General features: G+C 40.8%; 1 protein-coding gene across 2 annotated transcripts in view; it reads left to right on the plus strand.

Moving 5' to 3' along the window:
* Positions 1-19,429, plus strand: part of POLR3B (RNA polymerase III subunit B) — a 108,233-nt gene that overhangs the window by 37,908 nt on the left and 50,896 nt on the right. For both annotated transcript variants that reach the window (XR_010663585.1, XM_065938420.1), the window contains exons 13-18: positions 5,764-5,925; positions 8,664-8,864; positions 11,291-11,453; positions 12,679-12,832; positions 15,867-15,941; positions 16,495-16,593. Coding sequence is in view for 1 of the 2 variants with exons in the window: in XM_065938420.1 (XP_065794492.1) it covers positions 5,764-5,925; positions 8,664-8,864; positions 11,291-11,453; positions 12,679-12,832; positions 15,867-15,941; positions 16,495-16,593 (854 nt within the window). In the remaining variant the exon portion in view is untranslated. The remainder of the gene's footprint in view (positions 1-5,763; positions 5,926-8,663; positions 8,865-11,290; positions 11,454-12,678; positions 12,833-15,866; positions 15,942-16,494; positions 16,594-19,429) is intronic.

Here is a 19,429-nt window from a genome sequence, read left to right on the forward strand (position 1 = left end):
TTGGGATTTTCTCCCAAGATTAAGTGGGTAGTGGATTTGAGGATATAAATTTTGTTTGTGGTTATCTCCTTTCTGTGACTTTCCCCTCACTTTCCAGCTACTGTGGTGGCTAGTATCTTATCCCTCTGATCCTTCAATCCAGTAAGACTGTGGGTCTTTCTCAGAGTTTTAGCTTCTAATGTCACCTGGACCCTTTTTGCTAATGTGTTCTACCCTTAGTTGAAAAGCCTTCAAAATGGAAATGCACTTTTGATAAGTATCATGTTTTCAGCAGTTTCTGTCTGCATTTAACTCTCCAGTGCTGTCAAATAGTTTTAATATTTTGTCCAGAGTTTATAATTTTTATCAGCAAATGAGTGTGATAGGAGCTACTCCCATCAATTCTGAAACAGAACCGTTCTAGTCTATTTTTATGACTTTCTGTTCCCCATCCCATTGATTTGTTTTCCATGGTTAACATGGCTTAATGTCATTTATTTTCTAATTTTTAACATAAAGAGTAAAAGTGAAAATGTCACATATAAGTTATGAAGGTGACAAATTAAATCAGCAACTCAAATCCACTACCAACTTAAGTAATTCTTATTAATTGACCACTAATTGCCATTTCATTTACTTACATATTTTTTCCTTACTCTGTCCTTCTCTTTCTCCTACTATCCTGAGTTTGTGTACTTATTGTTTTCTTTTTTATTGTATCATTTATTTAAAAGTTTTAAAATACTTTATTACAGTATAAGTTTTGCTTTTTTTATTGAAATATAGTTTATTTAGTGTTGTGTTTAAGATGTACAGCAAAGTGATTCAGTTGTGTGTGTGTGTGTATGTGTATACTATATTTGTATTCCTTTTCAGATTATTTTCCATTTTAGGTTATTACAAGATGCCAAATATGATTCCCTGTGCCACACAGCAGGCCCTTGTTGCTTATCTGCTTTATATATTGAGCATGTGTCTGTTAACCCTAACTCCCAATTTATCCTCTCCCCAGCCTTTCCTTTTTGGTGACCATAAGTTTGTTTTCTGCATCTGTGACTATATTTCTAGTTTGTAAATAGGTTCATTTGTACCATTATTTTAGATTCCATGTGTGTCAAACTGAGTGAAGAAAGTCAGGCAGAGAAAAACAACTATCATATGATATCACTTATATGTAGAATGTTTTCATTCTTTTACATGTAGCTGTCCTGTTTTCCCAGCACAACTTATTGAAAAGACTTTTTTTTCCTCCATTGGGTGTTCTTAAATATGTTTGGCTGCACTGCATGATATATGGGATCTTAGTTCCCCCACCAGGGATCAGACTCACACCCCTTGCACTGGAAATCTGGAATCATAACCACTGGCCTGCCAGGGAAGTTCACCTATTCTTTATTTTTGCTTCCTTTGTCATAAATTAAATGACCATAAGTGTGGGTTTATTTCTGGGCTTTCTGTCCTATTCCAATGATCTCTGTTTTTTATGCTAGTGCCATACTGTTTTGATTATTGTAGCTTTGTAGTATAGTCTGAATTCAGGGTATCTGATTCCCTGAAGAAGCCCTGTTCTTCTTTCTCAACACCGTTTTTTATTAAAACAGTTCAATAGTTTCTCTTTTTAAATGTGGTGATTTAGTCGCTAAGTTGTGTCTGACTGTTGTGACCCCATGGACTGTAGCCTGCCAGGTTCCTCTGTACATGGGATTCTCCAGGCAAGAATACTGGAGTAGGTTGCCATTTCCTTCTCATCGGGATCTTCCCGACCCAGGAATTGAACCTGGGTCTCTTCTATTGCAGGCAGATTCTTTACTGACTGGGCTACAAGGGAAGCACCATATTTTTAAAATAAAGATTTCTTTAAATTTTTTATTTTTTAGTTTTGGCTGCACTGGGTCTCTGTTGCTGCACACAGTCTTTCTATAGTGGTGGTGAGTAGGGCTGCTCTCTGGTTGCAGTGCGTGGGCTTCTTGTTGTGGTGGTTTCTCTTGTGGAGCACGGAGTCTAGATGTGCGGGCTTAGTTGCTCCTCGGCATGTGGGATCTTCTGGACCAGGGATTGAACCCATGCTCCCTGCATTCTCAGGTGAACTCTTAACCCCTGGACCACCAGGGAAGTTCCCTTAGGATTGTTTTGGCTATTTGGGGTCTTGTTTCCAAACAAGTTCTGAAATAACTGGTTCTAGGTCTCTGAAAATTGCCATTGGTAATTTTAGGGATTGCATTGAATCTATAGTTTGCCTTGGGTAGTATGGTTGTTTTAACAGTATTGATTCTTCCAGTCTAAGAGCTCAGTATTATTTTTGTATGTTTGAGTTTTATAAGAATAGATTCATATCATATACATTCTCTTGCAACTTTTTTCTTCACTTAACATTGTTTTAAAGATTCATCTGTATTGTTTCATGTCACTGTATTTCACCTTCACATTCAATGTGTAAAGGTATGATACATATGATAAATATCCCTTTATCCATGCTACTTATCAAGGCCATTGTATGACTTCTCTTTTTTAAAAAAAATTAAACTTCTTATTCATATCTTCTCGTGCCCATATGAAAGAGTTTCTGCAAATAGGATTGTCCAGTCATGGAATCAAATTAAATCTTCAGTTTGACTGGAGAGTGTCAAACTAGTTTCCCAAGTATTTTTGTACATTGCATTGTATGTAAGAACTGATGGTTTCTATCCCGTGACTTAGTGTGAAAATTGAAAAATTTTTGTCTTGTCTAGGGGGTGCAAGGTGCTATCTCCTTGTGGGCTTAATTTGCATTTCCTTCATTGCTAATGAAGTTGAGTCTCTTTATGTTTCATATACTTATTGATCATTTCTGCTTTTTTCTTAAATATCTTTTGGGTTGTTTGTATTTTCCTTATTAATTTTAAGATTTTTTGGGTGTACTTTGGATCTAATTTTTTATGAGTTACATGTGTTGCTGGTATCTTCTTCCAGTCTGAATTTTTTTTTTTTACTATTATGGGATCTTTTAATTATAGAAATTTGTAATTTTAATTGTATTCAGTTTTGTCAGTCCTTTCTTCTTTTCAGTTGTACTTCTTATACTTTAAACTTATGCCTTTGTTATTTGTTCTTTAGTCCATCTGGAATGGATTTTTGTGTGTAGAGTGAAATAAGGAAAGGAGTCTCATTTGTTTTTGAAATGAATAACTGATTTTCCTAGCATCATTTATTTGTAGTCTTACATTTCCTTACAGATCTAAAATGCTAAATGCTAAAATGTTTTTACCATATAACAAATTTTAATATATGTGTTGTTTATTTCTGGACTTTTTGTTCTGTTTATTGGTAAGTTTATCTATACATTAATCGGTTCACTTGCCTTCATTTTCAGGACTATCTGCTCTAGAGTCTTAGCTTTTCTGCATTAATTTTAGAGTTAGCCTCCATTTTCATTAGAAACGTGGGGATTTTTATTAGAGTTGCATTGGAATTATAGATCAATTTGGGGGAAAACTAGTAATCTTAAAATAGTCTTCTCATCCATGAATGTTTCCTTCATTTATTTAGGTTTTCTTTGATGTCTTTCAATAAAGATTTGTAATTTTCTCCATGAAAGCCTTGCACCTCTTTTGTTAGGCTTACTCCTTAGTATGTTAGGGGTTTATTTTGGTAGATATTTGTAATATAAATATTAATAAGAAAAACCTCAAACCTATATAAACATTAGCTTCCATGTTTTAATCACACAACTTTGGCTATCATCAATAGAAGTTAATCTGGTTTTATCTATGTCCTCTTCAACTCTTTTCCTACTCCCCCCATTCCACAAATTCAGTTGTTTAAATAAATCCAAACCATCAAATCATTTCAACATTTCAAATAATCAAATCAGAGTCCTTAAATACTTTAAAATGTGTCTCTAAAAGATACAATTTTTAAAAATCATAACATCATTTTCACACATAAAATTTTTAGAGTAATTGCTTAATGTCATTAAGCATCAATATCATCACTCATCAAATTTGAATATTATGTATTCAGATTTCCCTGATTTCTTTATATTGTTGTTTAAAGTAGGATTATTCAGATAGAATCCAAACATGTTTCACATATTGCATTCAGTTGATGTCTCTTAAATTCCTTTTGATCAATATGTATTCTGTGTGTGTCTGTCTTTGAAAAAACTGGACCTTTTTGGTTTTGCTTCTACCCCTCTCTCAGTGTGCGTTACCTTTGCCTGGGATCCTCGGCAGAAGGGTTTCCTGCCTTTTCTCCAGTGCCTTAAGGGCTTCTTCTCGTGTAAGAGGAAGTCCAGGGAAGTAGGTAGAGTTTTGCTGCCTGTTGCAACAAAGGGGTCATTCTCAGGTCTCCTTCGTCTTTCCAGTCTTTCCTGAGCACTCCTGGAATGAGCTTCTAAGTGTGGATCCTCTCATGTCTGGATCTCTGAAGAATTCTCAGCTTTTGTGAACGCTCACACTTGGCATTTTAGCAGCCCTTAAAATTTTAGCTGATTTCTTTTTTATGGCACACCTCCGCTCTGTCGTGTGTCCCGTCTCTCCTTGGAGAGGCTTGACACCTTTGCAGTTTAGTTCCCCTGGTTGCCTTACAACTTACCTCTTTGTTAGAATCAAGAAATTTTATGATTTTGTGGATGATTCATCTTTTTAAGAAAAGATTATCAGGGTGGGAAGGATGTTGTCTTGTGGCTTTCTACATTCCAGGTGGAAGCAGAACTTGCAAAATCTCTGAAGCTTTCTCCTTCCCCTCCAAGGTGTAGTCTCCAACCTGATTTTTATGGTGTTTGTATCTTGCCTTTTCATTTTGCCTACTAGTTATCCTTCCTAAACAATATAGCTGATTATTGTGCTGGGTTATGAACCCTATATAGAGTCACATCATATATATTCTTTTGGGTCTGGCTTCTTTCACTCAATATTGTATTCTTAAGATTTAGCCGTGATTTTGTGGGCAGTTATTTTTTGGTCTGTTTTCAGTGCTCTGCAGTATTCTGTTATTTGAGTATACTGCAGTTTGTCTGACTGAATAGTATTTATATGGTGTCCAGTTTTTAACTGATGCAAACAGTGCTGCTTTGAACATCTTATATATGTATCTGCACATACAGACATTTCTGTAGGGTGGTGATTCTCAAGGGTACCCTTCCCCCACCAGCAACCGTGGCGCTCCTAGGAACTTGTTAGAAATGAAAATTCTTGGGCTCTACCGTAGACTTACGGAATCAGATACCACAGGGGTATGGCCAGCAATTTGTGTTTTAATAATCCCTCAGTGTGATTACATGCAAGTTAAAGTTGGAGAACCATGGCTATAGAGGATGTACTTATGAGAGGAACTTTGGGTCCTACGGGGATGGGCAGAAAACTACAAACTGATTGTTAGTGATTGTACCAGTTCACATTTTTACCAGTGATGCAAGAAGGTTCAAATGGCACCCATCCTTGGTGCTGTCAGAATTTTTAACATTAAGTCTTCTCCGCTGATCTTTTGTGGGTTTTAATAGCCTTTATTTGTAAAGTTAAAAATTGGGTCAGTGGAAACTTAGTCTGGGAGTGGCTGGTTAAATGTCTTTGAATGCAGGGATTGTGTCATCGTCTTCGCTCATATTTTCAACATCAAGCATAGTGATAAGCACATATATAAGAATGTGTATATCATGTTGAATTTTTAAAATGTGTTTTTCCCAGTATTAAGCAGTTTTTCCATCAGTTTTTTTAAACAAAGTTTAATGAAGACCTAAACTTTAGGTCTTTAAATAAGCTAGTGATTGCATTTTGAAAGTTCACCACATACTTTTTTTTTCTTTAGCTTTTATCTCTTCTTTTTGAAGATTTGTTCAAAAAATTTAATTCTGAAATGAAGAAGATTGCAGATCAGGTGATTCCTAAGCAAAGAGCAGCCCAGTTTGACGTTGTGAAACACATGCGCCAGGACCAGATCACCAATGGCATGGTGAATGCCATTTCAACCGTAAGTCTCTGATCCCTCGGGCGGAGTTTTGTAACTTACTTGTACATCTGTTCAGTGGGAAATTTAAAGTATTTGGAGAATCTAGGTGGGGAGAAAAAAAATAAATATATATATATATTTATTTGAGGATGCTACAAATCACAAATTTTCTTCTTTGAAATAGTCTACAGTTGAAATCGGTAGAAATTTTGCTGCTATATGACTTTATTGCCAAATTATAGTTCCTGTTACAATTTACTGAGGCAATAAGGAAATAGATACACTCTTCTATAAAGGAAAAAATCTTTTAGTTTAACCCTTAATAACCATTCTTTCAATGGATACTTTCCCCCATTTTTTTCTGTAATAAAGCTGACATATTGCAAGTAGGTTTACTCATGACAACTTTTGTCTGAAGCAGTGTAAAATGTTTCGTTGCATTGTAGGTTCATAGTCCTCAGAGGGCTGTCAGCTGTTCTCATGTGAACAGTGAATTCAGGCCTCAGCAGCTGCTGTGTATTCAGGGCCTCTGGCTGTTGATCAGGGGTCATCAGATAGGTTTTTTGCTCCCTTTCTTAAAGCGTAACATGTATAGGTCTATCTGATAAAGTCTGGTTCACGTCTTGTATGCCAGACATAAAATTAGTTTTATGGATGGGATTTGGTCCCAACAAAAGAAGAGTGTATCTGCAGGTGACTTGCCACCCTGTCTGACTTGAGAAATGTGCAGCAGGTCTGTGTGAGCAGCCCCCACCATGACGGCTCCATCCAGACTGGAGGGGGTCCGGCCCCTGTGCCTCTCTGGGCCCGTCACACTCGTGGGGCCCAAACTTGTCTGGAAGTAGATTCCTGGATATTTGAAAAGAAGCCTCCAAAGAGGACTTGAACACACTTCTGTTAGAGTGACTTTGCCTTGCTTTCTGGCGCTCTACTTTTAGGTCAGAATAGCTGTTTTGAGTAGTTGTATTGCCCCCAAATGACACCTTGTTAACTCTGGGAGCAGACTGCTTGTTAGGAAAATAAGTAATGGGCCTTGTTGTGGGTGAAGGCCAGTCTGTAGGCAACTAGAGAAAGATGGGTTCAGTTGTTGAGACTTCCCCTTCCAGTGCAGGGGTGTGGGTTCAATTCCTGGTCAGGGACCTAAGATCCCACGTGTCTAGTGGCCAAAAAACTAGAAATAGAACAGAAGCAATATCGTAACAAATTCAATAAGACCTTAAAGGTGGTCCACATAAAAAAATCTTAAAAATTGTGAGTGTTGCCATATGTAGAATATTTTCAACAAATAAATTTTCTCAGAGGAGCAGTTTTAGACCCTTTGTCTGTTTCTCCTCTCTCCCTTTTTTAAAAAAAGAATATTGGAACAAATTATCTTGCTGAATGTCTTGACTTCATCCCCATCTACTTATTTGCCAGCAGCTGCTTAGTTCTATGCCGAATGTTTATTTATCTTCCTTGCTCTTTTTGGTCATAAGTCAGTTTACTAGGTTCATTCTCATCCAAAGCTTTAGGCGTTAACTGAATAAGCAATATGAGGAGGAGTTAACTTGTGAGAAACGTGTTTGCTGTTTCTCTGCTTTGTAACACATTGTTTCTTCCTAGGTTTTAGCTTTTTTCCACTCTATCAAAAGTTTTTGAAGTGATAGATCTTCATTGTAATAGTGACTAAACTTTAATTTGTGAAGAGCTCCTCTGAAGTCACATATTTAAATTCAAACAGATGAGTTTTTCTACCGTGAAGGATTTTAATCTGGGATCTGGGAATCCTCCCCTGAAATTGAATTAAAAATTTGTGTTTGTGGTCCTGTGTGCATTTTTCTCAAGAGAACAGTCATAGCTTTCATCAGATTATCAAAAGGAAAATGAAGAAACACTATTTAGCAGGTGTAATTTTCTTCCCTTTTGAATCAGAAATATTGAGTCAGTCATTTTTTGAAATTTTATTTTCTACTTTGTTTTTTCTTTAAATACTATTTTCTGTTAATTCAGGTTACCATGAGTTAAAAATTTGATTCCTAACCTTAATCTTTAAATTATCCTTGAGAATATTTAATGTGTACAATTAATGCTTCTATAAAATAATATATTTAATGTATTTCAGTACTTCTAATGCATTTGAAGTAAAGTCAATTTAAGGCTTAAGATTTATTTCATATAAATGTATTTTAAGATTGACATGATAACCAAAGAAGATATATTTATTAATGTGAATATGTGCAATTTTTAGCCTTATGAAGCCTATACTTATTCATTTTCCCTGATAACTGCTATTTGAGTCTTTTTTTTTTCTATTGCTATATTTTTCTCTAATTAAAACTAATTTTGGAAGGCATCCAGATAATGGCACATTCCAACATGAAATTATCTCTTTGTGCTTCAGGCTCATTTTACCTTAAATACATGTAGAAATTGGTAGTATTCTATTAGTTAGCTTATTGCTTCCAGTGAAAATCTCTGGTTGAACTGGCTTGTTCAGAATGTAATTAGTTCTTTAGAAAATACCTGCTCTGATGTGATAATGTCAATCCACTGAAGCATTCCGAGGTGGTTGCTAGATATAGGTAATAGTCATTAAATTGCTGGAAAACCCCGTGAGTAACTTGGCTAGATTTTAGTTGTGATGTTTTGGTTTCTGACTGTGTATCTTGACTCTGATTTCACAAACAAGCAGTCCCTGCGCAGAGCCTCTCAGCACGACTGCAGGGTGTCAGGCAGCACGAGTGGTCCCGGCTGGTCTCATGTCTCTCCTCTCTCTCCAGGGCAATTGGTCTCTAAAGAGATTTAAAATGGATCGCCAGGGGGTGACTCAGGTGCTGTCTCGCTTGTCATATATATCCGCCTTGGGCATGATGACGAGAATCTCTTCCCAGTTCGAAAAAACAAGAAAAGTGAGCGGTCCTCGATCCCTCCAGCCGTCCCAGTGGGGCATGCTGTGCCCCTCTGACACTCCCGAAGGAGAGGTAAGGTGCCTGAGGTCCCCGCTGTGTCACAGGTGATGGCTGCTCTGCTCCTGCCCCATCCCCCGGGCTGCCTCCCCTCCGGGGTCAACCTTTTGTCTTCCAGAGAAGTGCTGATGCAGCGTGTGAGAACATCAGTGTCACTCCCAAACAGTACCTCCAGAGGCCTTTGGTTTACTATTACTAGCTCACCTAAAGAGGGGGTTCCCTGGTGGCCCAGAGGTAAAGAATCCGCCTGCAATACAAGAGACCTGGGTTCAGTCCTTGGGTTAGTAAGGTGTCCTGGAGATGGCTATGGCCACCCACTGTAGTATTCTTGCCTAGAGAATTCCGTGGACAGAGAAGCCTGCCAGAGTACAGTCCAGAGGCTGCAAAAGACCCAGACACAGCTGAGTAACACTTTTACTTTCTTTTCTCACCTGAAGAGACATACGGGCCAAATGTTCTTGCGTGTTTTATTTTATCCCAAGAGTCAAACCACTCAATGAATAGGGAATAAGAATAGGAAGGAAAATTGGGAGACTCATCACCTTTGCTCATGAGAAGCTCTTTTTAAACAACTCCTTATTTTCCTTGACTCTTCTTAGAGGACATCAAAGTCACAACTGCAGCCAACCAGTAGAATACAGTCCAAGACTTAAAGTGGATTCCTGCCACTTATATAGGAAACATAAGCAGTTACCTAAACACTAAACCAAGGAGTTTAAAGTGGTTTACATCACGACACCAACTATTTCCTGTGTAGTGGCTCTTTCTCCTTTGTGTTAGCTATCATTGGTTTCACTTGATCTTATTCCTTCTAGCTTGTAAACTTCTGGTGGAAGGAACCATGTTAGGTTCACCATTGTATCCCAGGCTCCTTAGTCCAGAACCTCATTCTGAGTAGAGGTCCCATAAATATATGCTGAATGAATAAATTAGTTAATTAGGACAAGTAAAAGATGTATGTTCCAAAGTAGGGATTTGTTATGACTTGGGAGAGGTAAAAAGTAGAAGTCCATACAGGGTTATAATTTTTAGAAATTATCATTTTTCTCCTAATTTATTTTAAACCATATGGAAATTCATGCTAAAATTGTGCTGCTTGTCAAATTTGCCTAGTTTATACATCTTGAGCTTTGGAACACCAGGTTTCCCAGAGCTTGCTTCAGCTAATCTCAATAAAGAAACTTTTGTGTATCACTACAGAAGATGGTTTTTAAGAATTAAAGATGTAAAAAAAAAAAAAAAAAAAAAAAAAGAATTAAAGATGTAATCTTTACATATCACATGTGTCTCAAGTGGCTTTTTTTTTTTCTTAATTTGTTGTTTTAAGTCCTTGTTTATATTTGCTTTAAATTTTTTTCTTTGGTTGTATAGAAGTTTAAAAGAATTTTTTTTTCATTTCCTTTTTACTTTGGAATAATCTTAGACATAAAAAAAAATTCCAAAAATAGTGCAGAGTTTCCATGATAGTTCACCTAGATTCCGTAAATGTGATGTCTTATGTAACTGTAGTACATAATTATATTTATCAACCTCACGAAATTAGCATTGGTAACAGTATTGTAATCTCTAGACCTTATTCAGATTTTGCCAGTTGTCCTGCCATGTTTCTTCTGATCCCAAGATTGCACTTTCAGTTGTCAAGCTTCCTTAGTCTCTTAATCTGGAGCAGTTTGTTCAGTCTGTCTTTATTTTTTAAGATCAAGAAGCTTATAGAGTACTGGCCAGTTATTTTGCAGACTATCTCTTATTTCAGGCCAGAAGTTTTATGTTCATGTATTCACAATTATCAGTGTTTTCCTTTACTCTTTTACACAACATCATCTTAATGACTATGATATACTGTTGTTGGGAAGTGACAATTTAGGTAAATCAGTTTCTTTGGGGAGGGGACATTTATAATGCCATCATCATTTCCAGTACAAATAGTACTGAGCATTTCTGTGGCTAAATCTATGTTTATATCCTCGCTTGTGACTTTAGTGTCACTTCCTCTGAAATAAAGGGTAGGTGTATCCTTCAGGTGGAGAAGGCAATGGCAACCCACTCCAGTACTTTTGCCTGGAAACTCCCATGGACGGAGGAGCCTGGTAGGCTGCGGTCCATGGGGTCGCTAAGAGTCAGACACGACTGAGTGACTTCACTTTCATGCCTTGGAGAAGGAAATGGCACCCCACTCCAGTGTTCTTGCCTGGAGAATCCCAGGGACGGGGGAGCCTGGTGGGCTGCCATCTATGGGGTCGCACAGAGTCGGACATGACTAATGCGACTTAGCAGCAGCAGCAGCAGCATCCTTCAGGCTTTGTATGACTCTCTGAAGTGTCCCCTGTGAGGCCGCACTGCTGTGCCTTGCTGCCAGCAGAATGGTGAGCTATATTCAGACACAGACTGTGTTTTGTGTTGTTCATGTTCATTCTTAGACATGACTATCTTTTGTTTTTTAGGCATGTGGTTTGGTTAAAAACTTGGCCCTTATGACACACATCACGACTGACATGGAAGATGGACCCATTGTCAAATTAGCCAGTAACTTGGGAGTAGAAGATGTGAACTTACTGTGTGGGGAAGAGCTCTCTTACCCAAATGTGTTTCTTGTCTTCCTCAATGGTGAGTCTGCTGGGGAGGCATGTTGATCCTAAACGATCTGTGGTGGGAGGGGAAGGAATTGACTATGTATTTAAAGCACAAATATACTTTTAATTCTGCAGTCAGATTCTCTGCCACTGAGCTCTACTCCCTGAGTGTACCTTAGTTCTGGACCCAGGTTGACATTAGCTGAAAGGTAGAAAAAATGGTAACAAACACTTATTCCATTGACCGGGTCACCCAGGTTCTGAGATGATGTGGCTGTCAGAGCGAAAGGTAAAGGTGCAGAGGCCCTGTGGCAGCTGCCAGCGTATCCGCAGTGGAACGCGGTTCAGCACAATATCCTTAAGTTCAAGTTAAATATGTGAGGCCTTCTGCAGAAATAATCAGGTCAGCCCTTAGAGTGAGATGACTTGTCTTCAGCCACGGAGTGAGCAAGTGTCAGCAGGCTCTGCAGGAGGGCCCCTTTCCTCCCGCTCCAGCTCCACCTGCTGCTCTCACACCCCTTCCCATCCCCTCAGGGTCCTCCAGAGACGCTGCAGCAGGTGTGGCTTGGTGGCTGGGTGTCTGTCCCCTCCCTGGGGTGCTGCACGTGCTCATCCTCACCTCAGCCCCCACGTCTTCTCCCCCTCCTTCCCGCTCTGGGGGGGCTTCACCACCTACTGTGAAGGCTGGTAGGAAGGAAACGGGGCCGTTCAGTGCCTGCCTGGTCAGTGCATTCTGGCAGCTCACGCTGAGTGTGACCTTGCCCCGCAGGTTCACCCAGCACCTCCTGGGAGCCCAAGCCTGTCTGCTGCATCTCTCAGATAATGACAACAACAGTAGCAGCTTCATGATAGCAATCACTCAGTGCTGTGTCCAGCTCCAAGTGCTCTACAGGAGATCAGCTCATTTAACCCTCACATCAGCACAGTAGAAGTGATAGAGCCAGGGTTCAGCTCCAGGGCTCTGGAGCCCAAGTTCATGGGCCTGCATAGTGCTGACAGAGGAGCCAGACTGACTTCACCAGCGATACGCAGCCAGCGTGTGGTAGGCCAGCTCTGGATTTGAGTTCCCTGGATGCCCTTGACCCCTCCGCCCCCCACTCTGTTGCGCCCTCCAGCCTTGCAGACTGGCTGCAGGCTCAGTAACGGTATTTCCAAATGACTGCTCACTGCTGGTGATTCTTTTTATTGAGCAGATATTTTAAATCCATTAGATGTATTTTTTATTTCAATCTTGAACATTCTTACTTCTTTCTGCTTAGGTAACATCCTGGGTGTCATTCGAGATCACAAGAAGCTGGTGAATACATTTCGACTGATGCGAAGAGCAGGCTATATCAATGAGTTTGTTTCCATCTCAACAAATCTGACAGATCGATGTGTCTATATTTCCTCTGATGGAGGAAGACTGTGCAGGTAGGTGTGGCTTGAAATAGTTAAGATCTCTTTATTTACTCTTGAAAGAAAAGGACTTGTTTTGATTTTAGAAGTTGCTTTAAACTCTTTCATTGTTAAGATAAATTTAATTCAGTTAGCAAACACCTCATGAATATGCATCTTGGCTACTGGGGATTCAGAGATTAATGGGAGTCAGTCTTTGCCCTCAGAGAACTCAGTCTGCTGGGAAAGGCAGAAATAATTAGTAATAACAACCAACTATTCGAGTAGTAAGTGCCAGCCATTATGTATTATCTTAATAGATGCTCTGTCTGTAAGGCTTTAACCACATTCAACCCTATGAGGTTGGATTATTATTTTCATTTAACAAATGAGATACTGGGATTTGGTGAGACTAAGTAAATTAGCCAAAACCAGATAGTGGTGGAGTCTTTTTTTACTGGAAAGTTCTTAGAATTCACTTGACTCCAGTAATCCTGATTTTACCCACTCTATTCTGATTGCTCTGATCTGAGCTTTAAAGGATGCATACAGACTTCCCTGGTGGTCCAGTGGCTAAGACTCTGAGCTCCCAGTGCAGGGGGCCCAGGTTTGATCCCTGGTCAGGGACTAGATCCTGCATGCTGCAACTAGGACCCAGTGCAGCCAAATAAATAAATAAACTAAAGATAAACATTAAAAAAAAACGAAGTAAAATAAACAAAAGCCCAAATCCTTTGGGGAAACAAAGCGGGGCGGGGGAGGGGAGGGTGTTGAGTACTGTTGCTTTACAGGATAGAGGAGGGAAGGAAGAAAGCTAGGGGATGCAAGAAAGAAAACATGGCAGCCCGGAGAGACGACACCACGTTCCCCCCTTAGAGGAGCGGGTGCCTTGTGTTCGCTCAGCGGTGTTTAGGGCCTGCTTTGTTCAGAGGGAGGGACACAGAGACCGGTATGACGTGGAGTCTGGTGCTTTGGGGTATGCAAGGACCTCTGCTGCGGATGTCACCTCGTTTCCCAGGCCTGCACTCGATTCACCAGGGTCTCTCCTTGGGGGCCTCGTGGTGTGAGGGCACAAGTCGCTGAGCTCGCAGAGGCTGGGGAGCTGGCAAGGCTGACAGCTGGGAACGTGGACTGCCTTTGCGTCTGTCTGTCCAGCCTCCCTTTCTCCTTCCGGTCGCTCTCCTTGTTTTCCTTAGGCTTGCGCTTCCCCACCGGCAGTCTTCCTGGGTTGGTCAGTCAGGTGCTCTCTCTTGCTCAGCCAAAGACCAGGCATATGACCCAAGCCAGGCCAGTCAGGCTGTCTTCAGAGAGCTTGAATCCCGAGGAGAGTAACTGAGAGCAAGACGTGGTCAGAACAGACTCATCCAGACAGCAGTGCATGCAGGAGACGGCCCACGCCCCTGCCTTTCGGGATCTGTGGAGATCTTTGGTGCTCTGGCTCTTAGCTCCTTTTCTTTCTGAGGCTGAGCCTTGCACCTTTTCTTTCATTCTTTTCTAGTAAGTTTTGAGCCTTTTAGTAAATTCCTTAAAATTTTCCTCTTCTACTTACTTTTTAGTAAACTTCGTCTTTGCTTAAATTAGCCAGCGTTGGTTCCTGTTCTCTGCGATCAAAAAGCCCTAATTGAAGCTTATACCCATGTTTGAATCCTAATATTCCACTTATTGACTCATGTGACTCTTGAGTTTATTACTTGAGTCTCTGGGCCTTGATTTTCCTCATCAGTAAAAATGTAAATATCAGTGCCTTCCTAGGATTGATACAAGGTGTGGTAAGTGCCTTGTAGGATGCTAGGCAAACACGGGGTGCTTACTTATAGCCACTAACGTGGTCCAGTTAAGGGTGGGGAAAACACTGACATTTTCTCAATTACTCTTTTTTAAGACATTTCACTATACCCAATATAATATGGCATAGCCTAAAAAGAAAACCAATTCTTTTTTAGAAGTGACTTTATAATGACCCCACAGAGACCTGGCAGGAAGAATTAGTAGAATTTGTGGAATAAAGTGAACGGTGGCTAAGTGCAGCCCCTTGCCTCGCCTGTCCCCGCTCTGTCAGCACCTGTCACCCTCTTGTCCTGAGCTAAACTGCAAGCCCCCTGGGGAGGGCAGGGCTCCTGCTTCCCTGGTGGGAGGAGCAGCCAGGACTTCAGGGAAGCGTCGAGCCATTTTCAGCCCTTGTTCCCCCTGTTGTAATCGTGCAGCCCTTCCTCTCTGCTGTCTGCAGGTGCGCGTCAGTCCCGAAGGTCGCATGGGCCTGAGGGTGGGTGCACGAGCGCCTGCCGCCTCCCGCTCCTCTGCGAGAGCCGCTTGTCCACATAGCAACAGCCCTTGACCTTCCGAGCCGCGCGCCGTCCTCTGTGTCCGCGTTTCCTCGCGGAGGCGGAGCCCTCAGAGGCAGGTCCCCACTGACAGTTACAGGTTAATCTGTCAGAACGCGTGGACCGAGGCGCCCTGCCTTACTTAAACCATGACATCACCAAACGTCACAGAGTGGGAAGGCTTTATTCTCTGCCCGCTCATACCCACTCTTTGGTTGTACGTAGCTTTAGGTACCCTGCTCCTGTCGTCCGCTGAGGTTTATCCTGAAGCAAAAGCAGTGTAGGCCGCTGCCGGTCATCAGACCTTCGCTAAAAACGCCACTGTTTCTCTCAGTGACTGTTGTCTCTGACTGCTGATCTCTCCATATTCCCAGTATGAAATCACAAGGCATTTTTGGTATGATGGATGCATTTACAAAAACATATGATATTTAAGGTATTAAAGTTTTTGGTGTTTTTTTTTTGCTAGACTTTATCGAGTATTATTTCACATTGCTTTCTCATTCAGAACCAAATACTTCCAAAGATACTTGCACGAGATAACTGTGTGTGTGAACACGTGCCTGTGCATGGGCTGGTGTATGTGAAAGAGAAAATAGGCCCCTGTGATCTCACACTTGTAAAAAATACCTGGTGTCCTCAAACAATCCAGAAACAGGTCTATAGCTTCCCTCACTTCACTACAGTGGATTTATTGGTTTTGTTCTTCTGTTGAACCATTGCTGTAAAGCTGTTTTTTTCTCTTCCAGACCCTATATAATTGTAAAGAAACAGAAACCTGCAGTCACAAATAAGCATATGGAAGAGCTGGCTCAGGGGTACCGGTAAGTAGCCAAAAGCAAAGCTCCTCAGTCTCCTTAAGACTCATTTATATGATCTAAGTGGAAGTAATGGTGTTTGAGCTGAGCGTTTATAAAAAGCATATTTTCATTTTTAGTCTCTTAATTCCTCTCTACCAAATATAACCACCTGTTAAAAACCTTTTCTCTATGTGAGCTTGCTTGGACATGATAAAACTGTTTATCAGTTTAGATAATGCAGGTTATAGAATGATGGTGTAAAGCACAGATGAAGTAGTAGGAGAAAGCTATGTTGATGTAGATACTGGGTCTCTCATCATATAGAACTTTTTAAATCATAAAAGGTGTTTTTAGAAGCGGGACCAGACTAACAAGAATCATAGATTTTTCTAATATTTTGGTGATTTGTGATAACTGTGGTCTAGGAATAACATGTTTCAAGTATCCCAGTGTATTGATACTTTCTGGGAGAGAAGGATGCTTTGAGGCTAAGTGAAAGCACATATCTTCCATTATTGCATATAAAATATGGCAGTAAAATGCTTTTTAAGTGTCCATTTCACCAATATTTTCTCAGGAATTTTGAAGATTTCTTACATGAGAGTCTGGTTGAATACTTAGATGTGAATGAAGAAAATGACTGTAACATCGCACTCTATGAACATACAATTAATAAGTAAGTAGGATCCATAACAGCCAAAATTAAAACCTGTTCTGATGTTAGACACAGCCTCCTTTTTTCATTTCGTCTTCAGTTCTGTTGTGTATTCTTAGTAGGAACTGTTAGGAGTATTCTGTTTTATAATGAAGCATAATCCATTGCTCATCCCAAGAGTATCACAGAACTGCTAACAAATAATCTTTAGATTTAATTATCCTTCCTTTTCATTTTACACATAGTGTGTGTTTCTTAAAAGGAATTGCTTCTCTACTTCAATTACTGACAAAAATTGAACTAACGAATCAGGCTATGTAATGGTGTTTTTATCTTTCAGGGTTGATTTTGTCAGTGGATATCTGAATTCCTGTTGTCAGTGCATAAATTCCCTATGTTGTTTTGCTGTAAAGATATCTCTAAATCTATGTGCAGTATTGACATGAAATGTTAATGTGTCCACAGTGTTTCTTCTAGAACAGTGATATTTTTAGAAATATCTGTGTTCCATTTGAAATACATTAAAAGACATTTCTATCATTTGCTGTCTGATGCTTGTGGCTAAGGTACCACTTTGGGCTTTTCTGATAGCTCAGTTGGTAAAGAATCCGCCTTCAATACAGAAGACCAGGGTTTGATTCCTGGATCGGGAAGATCCCGTGGAGAAGGAAATGGCAGTCCACTCCAGTATTCTTGCCTGAGAAAATCTTGTGAACAGAGGAACCTGGCAGGCTACAGTCCATGGGATTGCAAGAGTTGGATGTGACTTAGAAACTATACCACTTACGTACCAGTTACCTAAAATGAGAATTTTTGCAGTTATATTGTTAAATGGTTAATACTGCCACCTGATAACTATTTATGTCTTCAATCAGGAAAGCACTTTTCTGTTTTCTGCTGCCAGATGAAATGTACCGTTTTATTTTTGTCTTACTGTAATTTAGTAAATAATGCTTTTCAGTCAGTTTTTCATTCTTAAATGTGTGAATCTCTCAAAGTACAATTTTTATACCCCTCATTTCAAGATTGAGTGTAAAGGAGAACTGTTAAATGATGGAGGTGGTTTAGTCACTAAGCCATGTCTGACTCTTGCGATCCCACAGACTGTATCCCGCCAGGCTCCTCTGTCCGTGAGGTTTTCCAGGCAAGAATACTGGAGTGGGTTGCCATTTCCTTTTTCAGGGGAATCTTCCTGACCCAGGGATCAAACCTACGTCTCCTACATGGGCAGGCAGGTTCTTTACCCCTGAGCCGCCAGGAAAGCCTCCATCATCGTTACTCAGGCCCAAAACCTCAGTTTCAGCTTTGCCTCCTCTTCTGCCCTGCACCCACATCTAATCACTTAACACACCATGTGGACTTTCCAAGTATACTTGGTATTTGAGCTCTCCTTCACATAGCAGGCCGCTGCCGTTGCTTGTCTGGACCCTTGAAAAGGCTTCTGACTAGGTTTGCACCTGTTCTTACGTAGCCTGTTCTTCAAGGATCAGAATGCTCTCGTCCCTGCTCTTCTCAACCCCGTCCCCCACCCCCGACCCCACCACCACCTTCAGTGGCTTCCCCTCTCCCTCTGCAGTCCCTGCGGAGGCCTTCATGTTCCTACACGGAACCTGTGCCGCTCTGTCGTCTTCTTCCTCATTCTGCTTTGACCACACTGGCCTCGCCTTCACTCCTGCCCCAAGCCCTCTGCCGGGACTGCTCTCACCTACCTGCATGGCTCACTCCTTCACATTCTCCAAGTCTTCACTCAGGCACCACCTCCTCAGCGAGTTTTCCTGACCACCCTATTTAAAGTTGAAACCCTTCCTCTGTCCACCCCTGTTCACGACTTTATTTTTCTAGTGCTTAAATCTTAAAATCTGTAAAATGCACATTTTATTGATGCATCTGTGTTGTCTACCTCCCTCCAGTAGAAGCTTCATGAAGGCAGGCATTCTCTCTGTTTTGTTTACTGCTACAAGTTCAGTTCCGTCGCTCAGTCGTGTCTGACTCTTTGTGACCCCATGGACTGCAGCACGCCAGGCCTCCCTGTCCATCAGCAACTCCCGGAGTTTACTCAAACTCATGTCCATCAAGTTGGTGATGCCATCCAACCATCTCATCCTCTGTCATCCCCTTCTCCTCCTGCCCTCAATCTTTGCCAGCATCAGGGTCTTTTCAAATGAGTCAGTTCTTCGCATCAGGTGGCCAAAATATTGGAGTTTCAACTTCAGCATCAGTCCTTCCAATGAATATTCAGGACTGATCTCCTTTAGGATGGACTGGTTGGATCTCCTTGCAGTCCAAGGGACTCTCAAGAGTCTTCTCCAACACCACAGTTCAAAAGCAGCAATTCTTCGGCGCTCAGCTTTCTTTATAGTCCAACTCTCACATCCATCCATGATACTGGAAAAACCATAGCTTTGACTAGACGGACCTTTGTTGGCAAAGTAATGTCTCTGCTTTTTAATATGCTTTCTAGGTTGATCATAACTTTTTTCCAAGGAGCAAGTGTCTTTTAATTTCATGGCTGCAGTCACCATCTGCAGTGATTTTGGAGCCCCGCAAAATAAACTCTGTCACTGTTTCCACTGTTTCCCCCTCTGTTTGCCATGAAGTGAATGGGACCAGATGCCATGATCTTGAGTTTTAGGCCAACTTTTTCACTCTTCTCTTTCACTTTCATCAAGAGGCTCTTTAGTTCTTCTTCACTTTCTGCTATAAGTGTGGTGTCATCTGCATATCTGAGGTTATTAATATTTCTCCTGGCAATCTTGATTCCAGCTTGTGCTTCCTCCAGCCCAACGTTTCTCATGCTGTACTCTGCATATAAGTTAAATAAGCAGGGTAACAATATACAGCCTTGACATACTCCTTT

Source organism: Muntiacus reevesi, chromosome 1 (genome assembly GCF_963930625.1).
Source record: "Muntiacus reevesi chromosome 1, mMunRee1.1, whole genome shotgun sequence".
Taxonomy (NCBI): domain Eukaryota; kingdom Metazoa; phylum Chordata; class Mammalia; order Artiodactyla; family Cervidae; genus Muntiacus; species Muntiacus reevesi.